The sequence below is a fragment of the Ictidomys tridecemlineatus genome, chromosome 3 (assembly GCF_052094955.1).
Source record: "Ictidomys tridecemlineatus isolate mIctTri1 chromosome 3, mIctTri1.hap1, whole genome shotgun sequence".
NCBI classification, from domain to species: Eukaryota; Metazoa; Chordata; class Mammalia; order Rodentia; family Sciuridae; genus Ictidomys; species Ictidomys tridecemlineatus.
The window spans coordinates 50424976-50439731 of NC_135479.1; the positions used below are offsets into that span (position 1 = coordinate 50424976).

General features: G+C 43.9%; 1 protein-coding gene across 1 annotated transcript; it reads right to left on the reverse strand.

The window, feature by feature from the left end:
• Nucleotides 1-5411: 5411 nt before the first annotated feature.
• On the reverse strand, nt 5412-10041 carry LOC101957763 (transmembrane 4 L6 family member 5). The gene is made up of 4 exons (XM_078041268.1): nt 9871-10041; nt 6471-6507; nt 5809-5992; nt 5412-5602 (listed from the first exon to the last, which is right to left on the reverse strand). The coding sequence occupies exons 1-4, from the start codon at nt 10039-10041 to the stop codon at nt 5437-5439; spliced, it is 558 nt and encodes a 185-aa protein (XP_077897394.1). The 3' UTR covers nt 5412-5436.
• Between the last annotated feature and the right edge of the window lie 4715 nt (nt 10042-14756).

The window sequence follows — 14756 nt, forward strand, 5'->3', positions numbered from 1 at the left end:
TTTCTCCCCACTGAGGTTAAGTTTCTGTCTTGTGAGAAGAACATCACATAATCCCTTATGCCTCCCCCTCCTCTCTGAAGGGCGCTAAGCCAAAGGGTGCCAAAGTTTTCTTGACAATTCCTGCGGGACACAGTGTCCACTCGCAGGTTCCTGAGTCCCCCTGCCAATCAGCACCCACCAAGTCACCTATGAAACCCTTTTAAAGCTGAAGCTTGTAAGTGCACACTGCTGCTCTCTTCCTCCCCTTTTCTTCCCCTTCAAGCAGCCTCCCAATAAAATCTCTTGGTTAAATTTCCATCTCAGGTGAGTCACTCACCTTTCAGCCTTCACACATTTCTACTGTTTAGGGCATACTCTGAACAGGGAGGGTTGGGGGTGGACTCCAAGCAGTTTATTCCAGGGAGGCAGGGAGTGGGCAGGCCAGGCTAGGGTCCAGGAGCAAGCAGGAATGACCTGGCAGTCAGTGGAGTCTCAGTGAGCTGAGCCCTGTAGAAATGAGAAGGAAGTGAGGACTTCGCCAGAAGCAAGCAGGTCCCCCAACAAGTCTACCTTGTCATGTCCCACCCCCTTTTTTCCTCCAGTTGTCACAAATGACTCTAATAATGTAATCCAAAGCTTGGTCCTGGTCCCCTATGCCAATTCATGCCAGTTTAATAATGAGGACCCTGTTTTGAGAAAAAGTAAAAAGTAATTTTATTGCTTTACCAGCAAAGGAGAAACACGGGGCACTCTTGTCTCAGAGCCTGTGATTCTGCCCATTAGGCAAAACAGAAGGCTTTTAAAGAAGCTCTTCCAGGTCTACATTCCAGGTGTGCCCTGACAGGGGATCCCAGGGCACCCTGATGGTGTGTTAGGAATCTCTTGTTAATTTGGGAAATATTTTCTTCCTAGATCCTCTGGCAGACACCTCTTTCCTGTGGAGCACAGATAACTGCCGCAGACTGGCTGGGCAGAATTCAGGAGGCACTTGTCAAAAGAAATGAACTTTATCTTTAGAACACACACACCGCACCACACAGCTATTCAGGAAAACCCTCAGAGCCCAACTGCCACCACCAGCTTCCCACAAGCCTCCCCACCTCCCCCACCCCTCCTGCTCTTGGCTGGGTTGCATGGGGGGAGCCAATAAAAGTGCCCCAATGAGCAGCTCCATGGTCTGAAAGGTCGGGGAAACAGCCCAATGAGCATCACCGCAGAGGAGCCAATCAGTTGGCAGCTAGAAGTTTGCTGGGGCTGCTGTGAGCCAATCATCATCTGGCAGCTGGAAGTTTGCTGGCAGCTGGAAGTTTGCTGGGTCCCTTGTGAGCCAATCATCAGCTGGTGGCTGGAAGTTTGCTGGCAGCTGGAAGTTTGCTGGGGCCCCTTTGGCTGTGGCTCTCAACAGATAACTTTAACCCCCAGGTTAGGAGGGGATAGAGGGAAAGAGGAAAAAAATATGTCCCTTTTAAAAATAATTCTAGAGCAACCAGGGATATAGTCAAAAGGTGAAGTGGACATTCAAGTATATGTTACCTATCTGTGCTCCTGCCCCACCCTAAACTCCTCCCAACACCTGGCCCTAAAAGGGCCCACCAAAAGTAGCTCCTCCCATGATCTGGCTTGGCTAAACCCTATAAAACTCAGACCCTCATGATGACCTGCCTCTGCCATTTTTCTTTCAAAGATGTGTCTCTCTAGTGTTGAATAAAGCACCACTGGTCCACGAGGTCTCCCTCCATTTTTCTGTTTCTATTTGTATTCTCTTTCATGTGCTTTTGTTGGATTCCCTGAGTGGGAACAGGATGTTTTGGGGGTTATATTTACCCCTCCCCATCCCAATGAAACTCCATTTTTTTCCCTCTTTCTTCATGAGACCTCCAGTTCAGAGGACCCTTTCTGTCGTTTTGGTCCTGCATGCAACAAGGATCATCTCTTCCTCAGACAAGTAAGACCTCTTCCAGTCTCTTTACTGAAATTCCCTGCCAAGACCCTTGCCTTTTGGCTCACCCAGGGTCCCCCACCAATACTGCCATTGACAAAAATCATTCAAGAAGAGTTTCGTTTCCCTAGATGTAAAGATTGAAGTGAGGTCTGTGTGAGGGCCCAGTCAGAGGTCATGGAAGCAAAGGCAAAAACACAGGGTTGGAGGTGTAGCTCAGTGGCAGAGCACTTGCCTGGCATGTGTGAGGCACTGGGTTCAATCCTTGGCACTGCATAGAAATCAATGAATAAATAAAGGCATGCTGCCCATCTACAACTACAAAAGAGAGATAGAGATAGAGATATAGATGAGAGAGAGAGAGAGAGAGAGAGAGAGAGAGAGAGAGAGAGAGAGAGAGAGAGAGAGAGGGATTGATTGATTTGTCAGCAAAGACACCAATGTTTCTGTTCAGGAAGAAGCCTCATCCTCAAAAATGATAGTAGGGGATGATCTAATAACAGTTGAGATAAAGGAGATGCCGAATAATTTTTTGCTTCAAACTTGGCCTGATTACCAACTGGGGAATATAAAATGTTTCAAATGCCCTAGGCATGAGGTGCCACTCAAACAGCAGATTCCCTGGGTTTCTGCTAGATCTCCCCAAGGCTAACATTGAAATGTAAATGGTGGAGGCCTGTCCAGTTTAGAGAACTTTGGACCAGAGGGGGGGGGAAATGCACCACTTTAAATCCAAGCCACTTGTCTTTTTTAACCTGAGAATCTTTACCCAGGTATTTCAGAGCTCTCTCTATTCTTTCAATATCTGAACTGACTAATCTGAGCCAAAAAGTAAACTGCATCTTGTTTTACTAGATAGAGTAAATAATGGTTGCTTCATTTTCCCCTCAGGACTCACTTTTTTTCTTCAAATTAAAGTAATGGTAATTTTAGACTTAAATATAAAAAAATCAAATTTTACTGGGGATTTGTTTATGTAATTTAATGTTCCGTGACTGGACCTGTTATCAATAAGATATACATATGTATATATACAAACATATATATGTATATATGCATGTATACTTATATACATGTGTGTGTGTGTGTGTGTGTGTGTGTGTGTGTGTATGTATAATTTTATGTTACTTTTTACAATTAGGGTAGAAATTTAAATCTGTTTTTAAAAGACAATGAGCCTGATCTGTTTAAAGGTTAATATTGTGAAACATGATATTGTGTTGGATAACATTCATATAAACTCAGGAAAAAGTTCATGTAAACTTTGTAAAATGATATTTAAGAGACAAAGATCAGCTTCAGAAATAAAACAAGCTACCCAAGGTTTGTCTCACTTCACCTGAGTTAAGACTCTGCCTCTTATCGTACTCCTTGTTAAGATAATTTCACACTTAAGTTTATTTAAAGATGTGTTCAAAGGAAAAATTTTGTTATAAAGATTACTATGGTAAACAGGAGATATAATATTTAACTAAGGTTAAGACTATGAAAATTATGGTTCTTACTTCCTAGCTATTATATAAACTCAATGTTTTCACTCTAGTTAATTTTATTTTTGTGTTTTCTTTGTCAACTTTAAAATGTCATCAGTTAGTGCCTTATAGAAATACATCTTTCAATATAACAACCTAAATTAATTTGAGATAAATAGGCCACCATCTATAGACAGGATGTAAGGCTAACTTCCAGTACTAATACGAACCCCAATTAAATGGTAGGGGTAAATGACTGTAAATTTATAGACATTAAAGTAAACACCGAGGACTCTTTCTTAAGACTGATGAGACTGGCTTCCTGGATGTTTAAGACCAAGGCTTGGAGATTAAATTTTAAAAAGTAAAAGGGCTAAGAAAGAAACATAGCCAATAAATATTTGGCTCTTGCCCTCTGAGTCAACTTGAACCTAGGGAGTAAGGGAACTTCCCTAAGAGCTTTGTAACTCTGGGCCACATGAACCCCTGATCAGGGGAATCACTGAGACTCTGGAGAACAAAAAGCTGACCAGTGCATATGCTGCAAAAGGGAAGGGTCATTAGAAAAGGGAGACATCCCTGATGCTTCCAAGAGAAGTCAAATGATCAGCAAGATCCTTGCCCTATCCTGCAGAGGGCACTAATAGAGCTAAGAGGCTGCTCACAAGCTTCCAAGAGTGACTCTCTGAGTGGACTCAGCTGACTATTAACAATAGACAGGAACAAGGTCAATTTGACCAGCTTGGTCTTGAACACCTAGAAAAAATTACAACCAAGGTACAGCCATGTGTGGGAATTTAAAACATAAAACAACAGCTTTTTTACTGGAACTTAAGATGTATACTTGTGTCAGCCCCCACAGCCCTGGTGCCTCCCAAATTCTGAGGCATTTTTTTCCTTTGTGAGGCTCATATTTACCCCTGCCTATGAAAACTTGGACTGGCCTCTGTACCTTTGTCTTCCTTACTCCTCAAATTGACATTTAAACTAACAACCAATAGTTTGCCTACCCTGATAATGGCACACACCAGACACAAGAAAACCCTTCAGTTTATTCCCTTACTCATAAGGCAATAGAAAATCTGCCAAAATTGACACAGGAGCACCGGGATTAGAAACCTTTATTCACTACTACAAAAATTGTAAGAACAGGTTATTTAAGATATCCAACAGGTCGTTGAATTGGTACTGAATTTACAAAATCAATTATATTTCCTGCCATCTATCATCCTGTAGAATCATCAGGGCCTAGATTTCTCTACTTCCAAATGAGATTGTCTCTGCTTCTTCCTCTGGAAGTGTGTTGCTTCTATGTCAATCATTCAGGACTGATAAAGAATAAAGTTAGATAAATACAGGACAGATTGGAACAATAGAGGCAAGAACTAACTGTTCCTAAAACGGTGGACTTCCTGGCTTCTCCCTCTTTTAACTACTGTAATACTCATTTTTCTTATAATAAACTTTTCCCCTGCTTTTAAAACTTCTGGACAAAGTGACTTGTCTAACCGAGACCACCTCCCAAGAACATGCAGAAGTCATTCTTCTTCACTCACAACGTGACACTCCTGAGTCCCATGAGGAAGGAATCACCCACAAATATGTGTAAGTTCCCTCCTTCTACTTGCCCCCTCAAGCCACAATCACCAGGACTATATAGGAGCCTAAAATACCCCCCACCTCCTTATCCTCTTCCAGAACTCTGACATGGGATCCTCTACTGCGCCCTTTCCAGCAAGAAGTAGCCAGATATGAGGACATTGCACCCCAACTCATTATCCCCTTTCAGAGCCTGGAATGAAGGGTAAGTTTACCTATCTGTCCTCCCGCCCCAACTTAAACCCCTCCCATGACCTGGCCCCGCCCACCAAAAGGGCCTGCCCAAACTAACTCCTCCCATGACACGGTTTGTCTAAACCCGATAAAACCCAGTCCCTCCTGATGACGGGTCACCATTTTTACCCTGAAGATGTGCCCCTCTGGTGCTGAATAAAACATCGATCTTGCCAGTTTCCTTTTTCTTTTTGTATTGACTTTCATGTGCTTTCAGACAAAGGGTAAAATTATAGGGTTCACCAGGTGTATGCTACACAGCAAGATCTCCAGGCATGAGGCAACCATCAGCAACGAGAAGAGCGTCACATTCCAGGGCACCACATTTGGTGGCTTTTCACACAAGTTCCAGTACTCACGGTTGCTCAAGTAAGCCCCTCTGTGGAGAGGAAGGGTCATGTGAGAAGAGTTAATGCGGTGCCCTACTCCACCCTCAGTCCCCTGCACAGGCAGAACGGGATTTTCAAAGAGTTAGTTAGACCCCTGTGAAGGAATGTGGCACCCAGTTTCCCAAGTCTATGTGGGAAGGGCATGAGAACACCAAGATGCAGAGAATGGGGGTCATGAATCCAGGTTAAGCCTTACGAGCTTTCTTGTAAGTGGTAGGCCCACTTGGCATTCTTGGAGCACTTGGGTCCCATTCGGAGTCCAGCTGCTGAGATGAAGAGGCAGTAGATGGCACCAAGCATTCCCAAGGCCGAGAAGGAGAAGGAACGCAGAATCTGGACCGGGTGTGCAAGGTAGGCTGAATAGGGCCGCCCCCTCCCCACTCATGGCCCCACCGCGCCTAGTTCTGTCCCTGCACCTGGCCAAGCTCCTCTGGAGCCAGGTTAAATAGAGATTCGGGGGCCTGGGGAAGCCGTCCTGAAACAGTGCGCTTGAAAATACATTTTCCTATATCTGCGGGGCTTGGAGTTAAGCAAAACTAAGGGCAGTAGAGACTCATGGTGGTTAGGGATTCTGTAGAGTCTGCTGTGGCTCTGGGAGAGACTAGTTTAGAGACCAATTCTTCAATCTCTTGCTTTCTTTTCTGTGTGGTGGAGGCTCACTTGGGATTTAACCCTGGATGGGATCCACAGCTCTTTTGATTTCTTATTAATGAGAGACTATCCCCTAAATTGCTGAGGCTGCCCTTGAACTTGAGAAGCTCCTGCTTCAACCTCCTGAGTGACTGGGATCACAGGGGTATGTACCATGCCCTGCCGAATCTCTTTTCAATTTGGTGCTCACCCATTTGGGATGTCCACCTGCCGCCAGAACCACAGTGATTCCCGGACACAGAACCTGTGAGACAAGAGTGATTGTAATACTGTGAACCAAGCACCAAACCCATATCCTCAAAGTCTTCACCTCCTCTGGAAGTTGCCTATGATGTCCTCAGCCCTTTGGACTATAGGAAGAAGACCTTACCTCTACCTCTCCTGGAGCATGGCTGGGCCCTACCTTACTTTATCATTATTTATGTGCCTACCTTATCTCTGTCCATATTTTAGCTTCCTTGAGGATTGGGTTCAATATTAAACATTCCCCATAAACCTTGGCACATGGTAGGTGCCTTTCTGATTGGGAATCAGGAGGCCTGGTTGAAGGTCAGGACCACACTACTTCACTCAATGAACTAATTGGTTTCTCTGGGTCTCAGTTTGTCCTAGGTAAAATTGGTTTATAAAACGTACCTCATAGAGTTGTTCTTAGGATTTAATGGAAACTGGTGGGCCCCGTATCAAGACTGTTTTAGAGTAAATGCTCCTTAGCTATAAATGCCTTCAGCAGTGGGAAGAGGTAGTGGTGGTGGAAGGTCTGGTGAGCTAGGATATGCTTGAGTATGCTCACAGATGCTGTGATGTGGAGTGTGGGATTTCCTAAGATCCAGCCCCTGAACTTTTTTTTTCCTGTGACTTTTCCCTAAGGAAGATCATTCCTGCCAGGGAATCAGGTATTCCCCTGACAATAGTTAACTGTACATGCCTAGAGAACCAAATCTAACTGCCCGAAGGATGTGTTCACTCAAATTTCTTGGTTATAGCTCAGATTCAGCCTGTATCTGAAGTTACATCAAATATTTTCCAAATTCATCTCCCTTTAATTTGAAAAATATAATCCACGAGGTCACTTAGGCTGGAAAACTTAAACCCTTTTGCACCTTGCCAAACTCAAGTCTTCTTGACTTTTGCTTCAATGGCTCCTGAATCTATCAACCCTTTCTCTTTCTTCTCCCATTCAGTTCCTAATCACATTCCATGAGGAAGACGTTCTTAGCCTCCCTAGTCAGTCCTCTTAGCTCTTGCTCATGGAACCCCACACTTCATCATACATGCCTCCACCAGATTAACTTTGGTGTTGCCAAAGTGGTATAGGGCACACCTGTGAGCCCAGAGATCCAGGAGATTGGGGCAGGAGGATGCAAGTTCAAGAGCAGACTTGGCAACACAAGGAGACCTTATCTCAAAATAAAAAATAAAGGACTGAGGTTGTAGCTCAGTGGGAAAATGTGGCTGGGTTCAATTGTTGGTAGGGGTGGGGGGTGAGAAGGATTTTCTTTTTCTTTTTTGTATTGTTTTGGTACTGGGTACCAAACAACCCAAAAGCACTTAACCACTGAGCCACATCCACAATTTTTTTTTTTAGAGAGAGAGAGAGAGAGAGAGAGAGAGAGAGAGAGAGAGAGAGAGAGAGAGAGAGAGAGAGAGAGCGAGCGCACATGAGGGAGAGAGAGATTTTTTTTAATATTTATTTTTTAGTTATGGGCGGACACAACATCTTTGTTTGTATGTGGTGCTGAGGGTTGAACCCAGGCCTCATGAATGCCAGATGAGCGTGCTACTGCTTGAGCCACATCCCCAGCCCCACAGCTCTTTTTTGTATTTGTATTTAGACACAGGGTCTCAATGAGTTGCTTATGGCCTTCTTAAGTTTCTGAGGCTGGATTTGAACTTGTGATCCTCCTGTCTCAGTCTCCTGATCCACTAGGAATACAGGTATGTGCCACCGAGTCTATTGTGAGGAGGGTTTCTTAATCCTTTGAGGCTCCTCACTCTGCCTCCAGCCTTGTCTTTGTCTTAATAGCCCAGGCCAGGTTCTTTGTTCATCTCCCATCCCTGGAATTCCACAGCTGTTTTGATCCTTCCCTCCCTGTTGGTCTTGTCTGGCATACACCATACAAGACAGCGATTTGTTCTTTAGGGAAGGGGCTGAGCATTTTAGTTCTTTTATATCATCCCCAGCAACCTCAGAGAAGCACCTGATGAGTGGAACCAAATTTCCACCAGCACTCTCGCTCTCCTCCTGTGTCAGGGCAGATTCAGGGCCAATGCTGACCCCACTGTTTACCCTCTCTGGTGAGGTCACATACTGGGAGGATTCAGGATCCAGAGATACCTAGAATAGCCTTCTGGATTTACTAGTGTATGTGTGTGTTGTTTTGGTGGAGATCTAATCCAGGGTCTTGCCATGCAAGGCAAGTGCTCCACCACTGAGTTACATACCCACACCACATTTACAAATTTCCAATCACCCACCTCCTTGAGAATTTTACTTTTGGTCAAAGTATTTGTTTCCTTTTGTGTTGTAAGCTTCCCTGTCCTCTTTCCTGCCATCTAATTATCTTCATGAAAAAGAGAAGACACCATAAATTCAGAAGGCAACACTGTTTATAGCTCAAATCTCCTCATTTTTTCCATCACCATGGCCACTGGGCTATATGAAGGTAATGTCTTCCCTCCATGATATTAACCTCATCTCTGTGCACCTGTGGCTGGCAAGGTCTGAATATCCATTTCCACACAAGAACCAGAGGGATCTCTTCAATCTACTGAGGTTTGAAACAACTACAACTCTCACACTGTGCTTATAGGAATGAGTTGATTAAAAAAAAAACCTCCAGAAAAGAGGGAAACTCTGCTGGGTAGATCTCTCAACTTTGCCCCCCACAAATATTACATTAGGTTAACCATCTAAAACTTCCCCTAAACAGGGAAAGAGAGGAGGAGGAGATACAGGAAATCTGTGTCCCATCTTCCACTTCTTCCAGCAGATCCTCATCTCCAGGAAGCTGTGGGGCAACTTCTCTGCCTGACTGACCTGTTTCTGAGTTTGTTCTTAGCACCCAGCACAGAGTGGGCATCCACAATGTGGGCTGAGAGTGAGTGGAAGAGGAGGAGGGAGGGGCAACACTGAGCTGAGAGGTAGAGTGACTGATGGGTGACATCACTGCCTGGCTCCAGACCTTTTGCTGTTACTCCCTATGCCTATTATTACTCTTCACTGATAACCTCCCACACAGCCAGCTGCTCCTTCTGCTTGGACCCTTGTAGTGAGGGGTCCCCAACATCTGCTGAGCTGCATGGGCAGGGAGGATCAGGTGGGACAAGTGTTGACTCATAAAGGAAGCTCTTTAGAGACTTGAGCCTCCCCTCCCTGCCTTCCCCTTCCCTTAGATATTCAACTCAGGTCCTTGGGTGCTCCTCCAGGGATGTCTCCAGAGTGCTGAGTTTATAGGGAGAGCAACTTGTCCATTCCTACTCCCCACCAAGCCCTTGCCAACCCTCTGGAGCGCGGTCCTTTTCATCTCCCCTCCCTTCCCATTCACAATCCTTTTCAGTGGTGCCCATACCCTGGTCACTGGCCTGTGCTCTATAGACTCCTCACCATCAATCCCCCGCCGATGAAGCCAGGCATGAGCAGGACTTGCAAGCTGAGTTGGTCACTGCTCCAGGTCTTCCCATCAGGCACCAATAGGAGGGCATTGGCCACGATGCACACTAGGGAGAGAGATATTAGGGAGAGGCCCACCCAGTGGGCACACTTCCTTGGGTTCATGGTGAGACAGTGAATGAAAGTGAGCCTGAAATAAAATGAAAGTGTTCCTGGCCACAGAGGAACACAGGCTAAAATGTGAGTACAGGTCAGAGAAAAGCTGTGGTAGAAACTGGCAGGATCAGAATGATAAGGGGAGGCCCTATCACCAGCTGCAGCTGGTGAGGAGAGGGGGTGGATGTGCCATGATGTGGTGGGGGAGCTAGTCACACACTGGTGCCAATGTCTTCTTCGTCTTTTTTTCTGCACACACCTCTCCATCATCCCTCTTCAATTCCTTACCTGTTGAGGACTCAACCAAGCCATTGTATGTCTCTAGGTCACAACTGCCTCATCTCTGTAAAGGGTAGAGGGGTACCACTTGCCTCTTGAACTGGTTGTAAGGGTTCCTTAGGACAGGGGGAATGTTTGTTACACTAGGTAGCACAAGGAGGTGTACAGTGGGCTTATCATTTCCATTTGTCACACATAGAGAGTTCCTCCCAGAAAGAAATGAAAAAAGATGATAGCAGGCTTCAGCTGTGTTTTTATTTCAAATTCTTTAAAAAAAATTTTTTTTGTACTGAGCATTGAACACAGTGGCACTTATCAAATGAGGTACAACCCCAGCCTTTTATTTTGACTTTTGTTTAGAGACAGGGTCTCACTGAGTTGCTAAGACCTTGCTAAGTTCCTGAGGCTGGTTTTTAAGTAATGATCCTCCTGCCTCAGCCTCCCATGCACTCTTATTACAGGCATATGCCACAGAGTCTGGCTTCATTTAATCTCATTAATATTTGTTTATTGATCCTCTCTCCTTTTGAGACTACTACATGTTTCTCAAGGTAGAATTGAGACTGAGGCCTGAGTTGTTAGAACATACCATCCTCAGGCCTCAACATTTGATTCAGCCATACTTTTACAATCCAAGCCAGTTCCATGAAGAACCTATTTTTAAAATTTTTTTATTTGTGTTCTTGTTTTTGTTCACCATCTGAAGGTCAAGGAAATTCTGTTTTTTTTTATTTTTAGGTGATGAGGTTGCTTGTGACCTGTTTCACCTTGAGGAAGGTCCTTCCTGTTAGAGCAGGAAGTTAATCCAGAGGAAACAACCATTTAGAGATAGAGTGAGGTATGACAACATCATTTGAATTGGCAGATTCAGCCATGCCTGGAGGCTGATCACTCCTTGGAACATTTTTTTTTATTATTAGGGACTGAACCCAAGGTCTCTTAACCACTGAGACACATCTTTAGTCCTTTTTTTATATTTTATTTATTCATAGGGTCTCGCTGAGTTGCTTAGGGCCTCCCTCAATTGCTGAGACTGACTTGGAACTCACAATCCTCTCATCTCAACTTCCTGAGATGCTGGGATTACTGGCATGCCCCACCACACTCTGCACTCCTTGGAAACATTTTTTCTTTACTATTTAATTTCTTCTTTTTAGTTTTATGTGATGGTAGAGTATAATTTGACATATTGTACATAGAGTATAACTTTGCATTTTTGTGGTTGTACATGATGTGGAGTTACATTGGTGGTTTATTCACATATGAAACTCGGAACCTATTTTAAAAAACATTTTTTAGTTGTTGATGGACATTTATTTTTATTTATTTGTATATGGTGGTGAGAATCAAACCCAATGCCTCACATATGCTAGGAAAGCCCTCTTTCACTGAGTTACAACTCCAGCCCAAATCAGAATCTTTGGATAATGTGAATTGGTTTGAATTGTGTTTCTGTCAGCTACAATATAAAGAATAGTTTTTGATACAGAGATAATGTATTAAACTCTGGCTTCATTAGGACCTGTGGTAGACATACCAGGATTCACAGTTGAGGGCTGAGACCCAGCTTATTGTCAGGCAGAAAGAGCTGAGACCCAGCTTATTGTGCAGCCCCTGAAGAATTAGCCCACACCCATGTGTGATGTGGTAGTGCCCATGGAAGAGATGAGATAGCACTAAGTACCGCAGGACCCCCACAGTGCTTGCAATAAAAAGTGGTACCACACAGAAAGTGGGAGCCAGTTGGGAACTACTGATATAGCTTCTCCCAAAGGCCCACTTGAAACAATAGAGAGACATGGATTGTGGAGAAATCTTACCACTAAAACTGAATGCAAGAATTTCAGTGGAATTCTTGCTGTTTATAAGATAGAGAACTGGATGAAGAAAAAGCTATAAAGAATTGACCTCTAGAATGAGAGGACACCTGAACAAAGAAAATACTTTGAACTGCCCAACAGGTTACCTCTGACTCACAGGCAACCACTGTGGTAACTGATGTTGGGTTTTGCTTCTGTTGACTTGTTTAATGCTTTTAAAATATTTTAAAACGCTGCTTCTGATATCTACTGTCCTTTTTCTTCAAAAATTTTGCATTCCCCTATTAGAAGACCTATTTTATTTTTTATTTTAATTTTTAAGGAAGTTTAATTTTTTTTTAGTTATAGAGGGACACAGTATCTTTATTTTGTTTATTTATATTTACATGGTGCTAAGGATTGAACCCAGTGCCTCACATGTACAAGGCAAGCACTTTGCCACTGAGCCACAACCCCAGACCCTAGAAGGCTTATTTTAAATCTAAATAGCAGTTATTTTTGTTTATTATTATCGAGTGTGTATGTGTGTGTGTGTGTGTGTGTGTGTGTGTTGTGTTGTGCTGGGGATTGAACTAGGGTGAGATAATTGCTTTACTAGTGAGGTACATCCCCAGCCTAGTGGTTACTTTGAAATATTGCAAACAGTGTCTTTTAACTTGTGTCTCCCTGAGAAACCTCAGACTCTCATTCCATAACCTCCTTTGAGGGGTTTCATCATGCCTGGAGCCGTATGACCATATGATCTGTAGTAAAAATGGAATTGCTCATTGCAAGTGCTCAATCTTCCCCGTAAACATGTCCTTTGCTAAGCAATTTACTTGTTCCTCCACCACCTCCCCATTCAGTAAGAGGTAGAATACACCTCCCACCAGATTGGCAGAAAATAAAGTGGGCATAATTAATAAGATACTGGTTCTGAGTCTAGGCCTCAGGAGATGTTGTGTGTTGCCATTTGCCACTATCATGGCCATGAGAAGAACATGTCTGAGTTAACCCACTGATAAAAAAAGGTGCAAGATGCAAGGAAAAGGTCCAGGTTGGATCCCAACCCATATCAGCCCATCTCCAACCAAATACATGCACAGATAAATGAAATAAATGCTTATGTTTGTATGCTATTAAGATGTGTGGGAGTTTTCCTTACACAGAAATAGCTGCCCAGCACAAACTCTATTATGCAGGCCACAGCTGACTGAGTGATAAACGTAGCTGATCCAAGGCAGGAAAGCATGTAGCCAGAGACTTAGGAGATGGCTGAAGGTGAGACCCCTGCTGAACAGAGGTACCCTGTCTGCTTGATCACTCTGCAACTACCTGGATCTTCATTCATGGGAAATATGTCTCTCAGATAACCTGAGAGAGACATTAGAGATGTGGAAGTTTCCAAACTGATAAATGTATGAAGAAGGCAGTAGAAAAAGCCATGAGGCAACAGAAACCACAAATGATCAGAAGGTGCCACAAGAATATTGCATAGAGAGGTGCCATTCAGGAAGAGTGCAGGAGGAAGGAGCATGAGGACTGGGAAGCCGAGATGGGGAATGTGGGTCCTGGGGTGAATGGGTGGGAGGTGAACATGATGAGAGGTAGAGCAGGATCACTAGAAATAATGTTGAGCTACTAGAGCCACTGTCCTGTCCTGAATAGTGGGCCTTCCCAATGTAGACCTGAAGAGGGGATTCAGCCCTTGGTCTTCATGGACTTAGAGCAGGCCATGAGCAGGCCATGAGCAGGCCACATATTTGTCTTCAAGTTGATCTCTACTGAGTCTGAGAGCTTGAGCTGCTTCTTCTTCTCCTTCTTCTTCTTCTTCTTCTTCTTCTTCTTCTTCTTCTTCTTCTCCTTCTCCTTCTCCTTCTCCTTCTCCTTCTCCTTCTCCTTCTCCTTCTCCTTCTTCTTCTTCTTCTTCTTCAGATTGAGCCTAGGGCTGTTTAACTACTGAGCCATATCCTCATTCCATTTTTTATTTTGAGATAGGGTCTTGCTATGTTGCTTAGGTCTTGCTAAGTTGTTGAATTTGGTCTCAAACTTGCAACTCTCCTGCCTCAGCCTCTCTCCCAAATTGCTAGAATTATGGACTTTCACCACCGCACCTGGCAGGATGGTACTTCTTTGAGGACAAGAGTCCTTGAATATAAGCTCTTTTGCATACTTTGCAAGAACCCTCCCACTGAGCCATACCCCCAGCCCAAGAAATTACTTCTTTTGAGGACAAGAAAACTGTGTGTGTGTGTGTGTGTTCCACAAGTACTCATTAAATTATTTTTATGCAACTCTGTATGGATAAAATAATATAATACTTCAAAACATTATAGGAGTTCTGAAATTTTTCTTCCAAACAAGGGGAGAACATGTCACCCCAAAGACTGAGAGAGATAGATCTCTGAAGAAATATTTACTGTGGGATTTGGAAGAATTTTTCAGGAAGGTTTTCAGTGACATCACTAGGATTCTGCAAGGAAGAGCCAGAAAGAATGGCTGAGATGAAAAGGTGCTAGGAAACTAGGTGTGGTGGTGCATACTGTGTCCCACCTTCTTGGGGGGCTGAGAGAGTAGGATCCCAGTTGGAGTCCAGCCTGGGCAATTTAGCAGACCTTGTCCCAAAATTAAACAAAAAGGAATGTG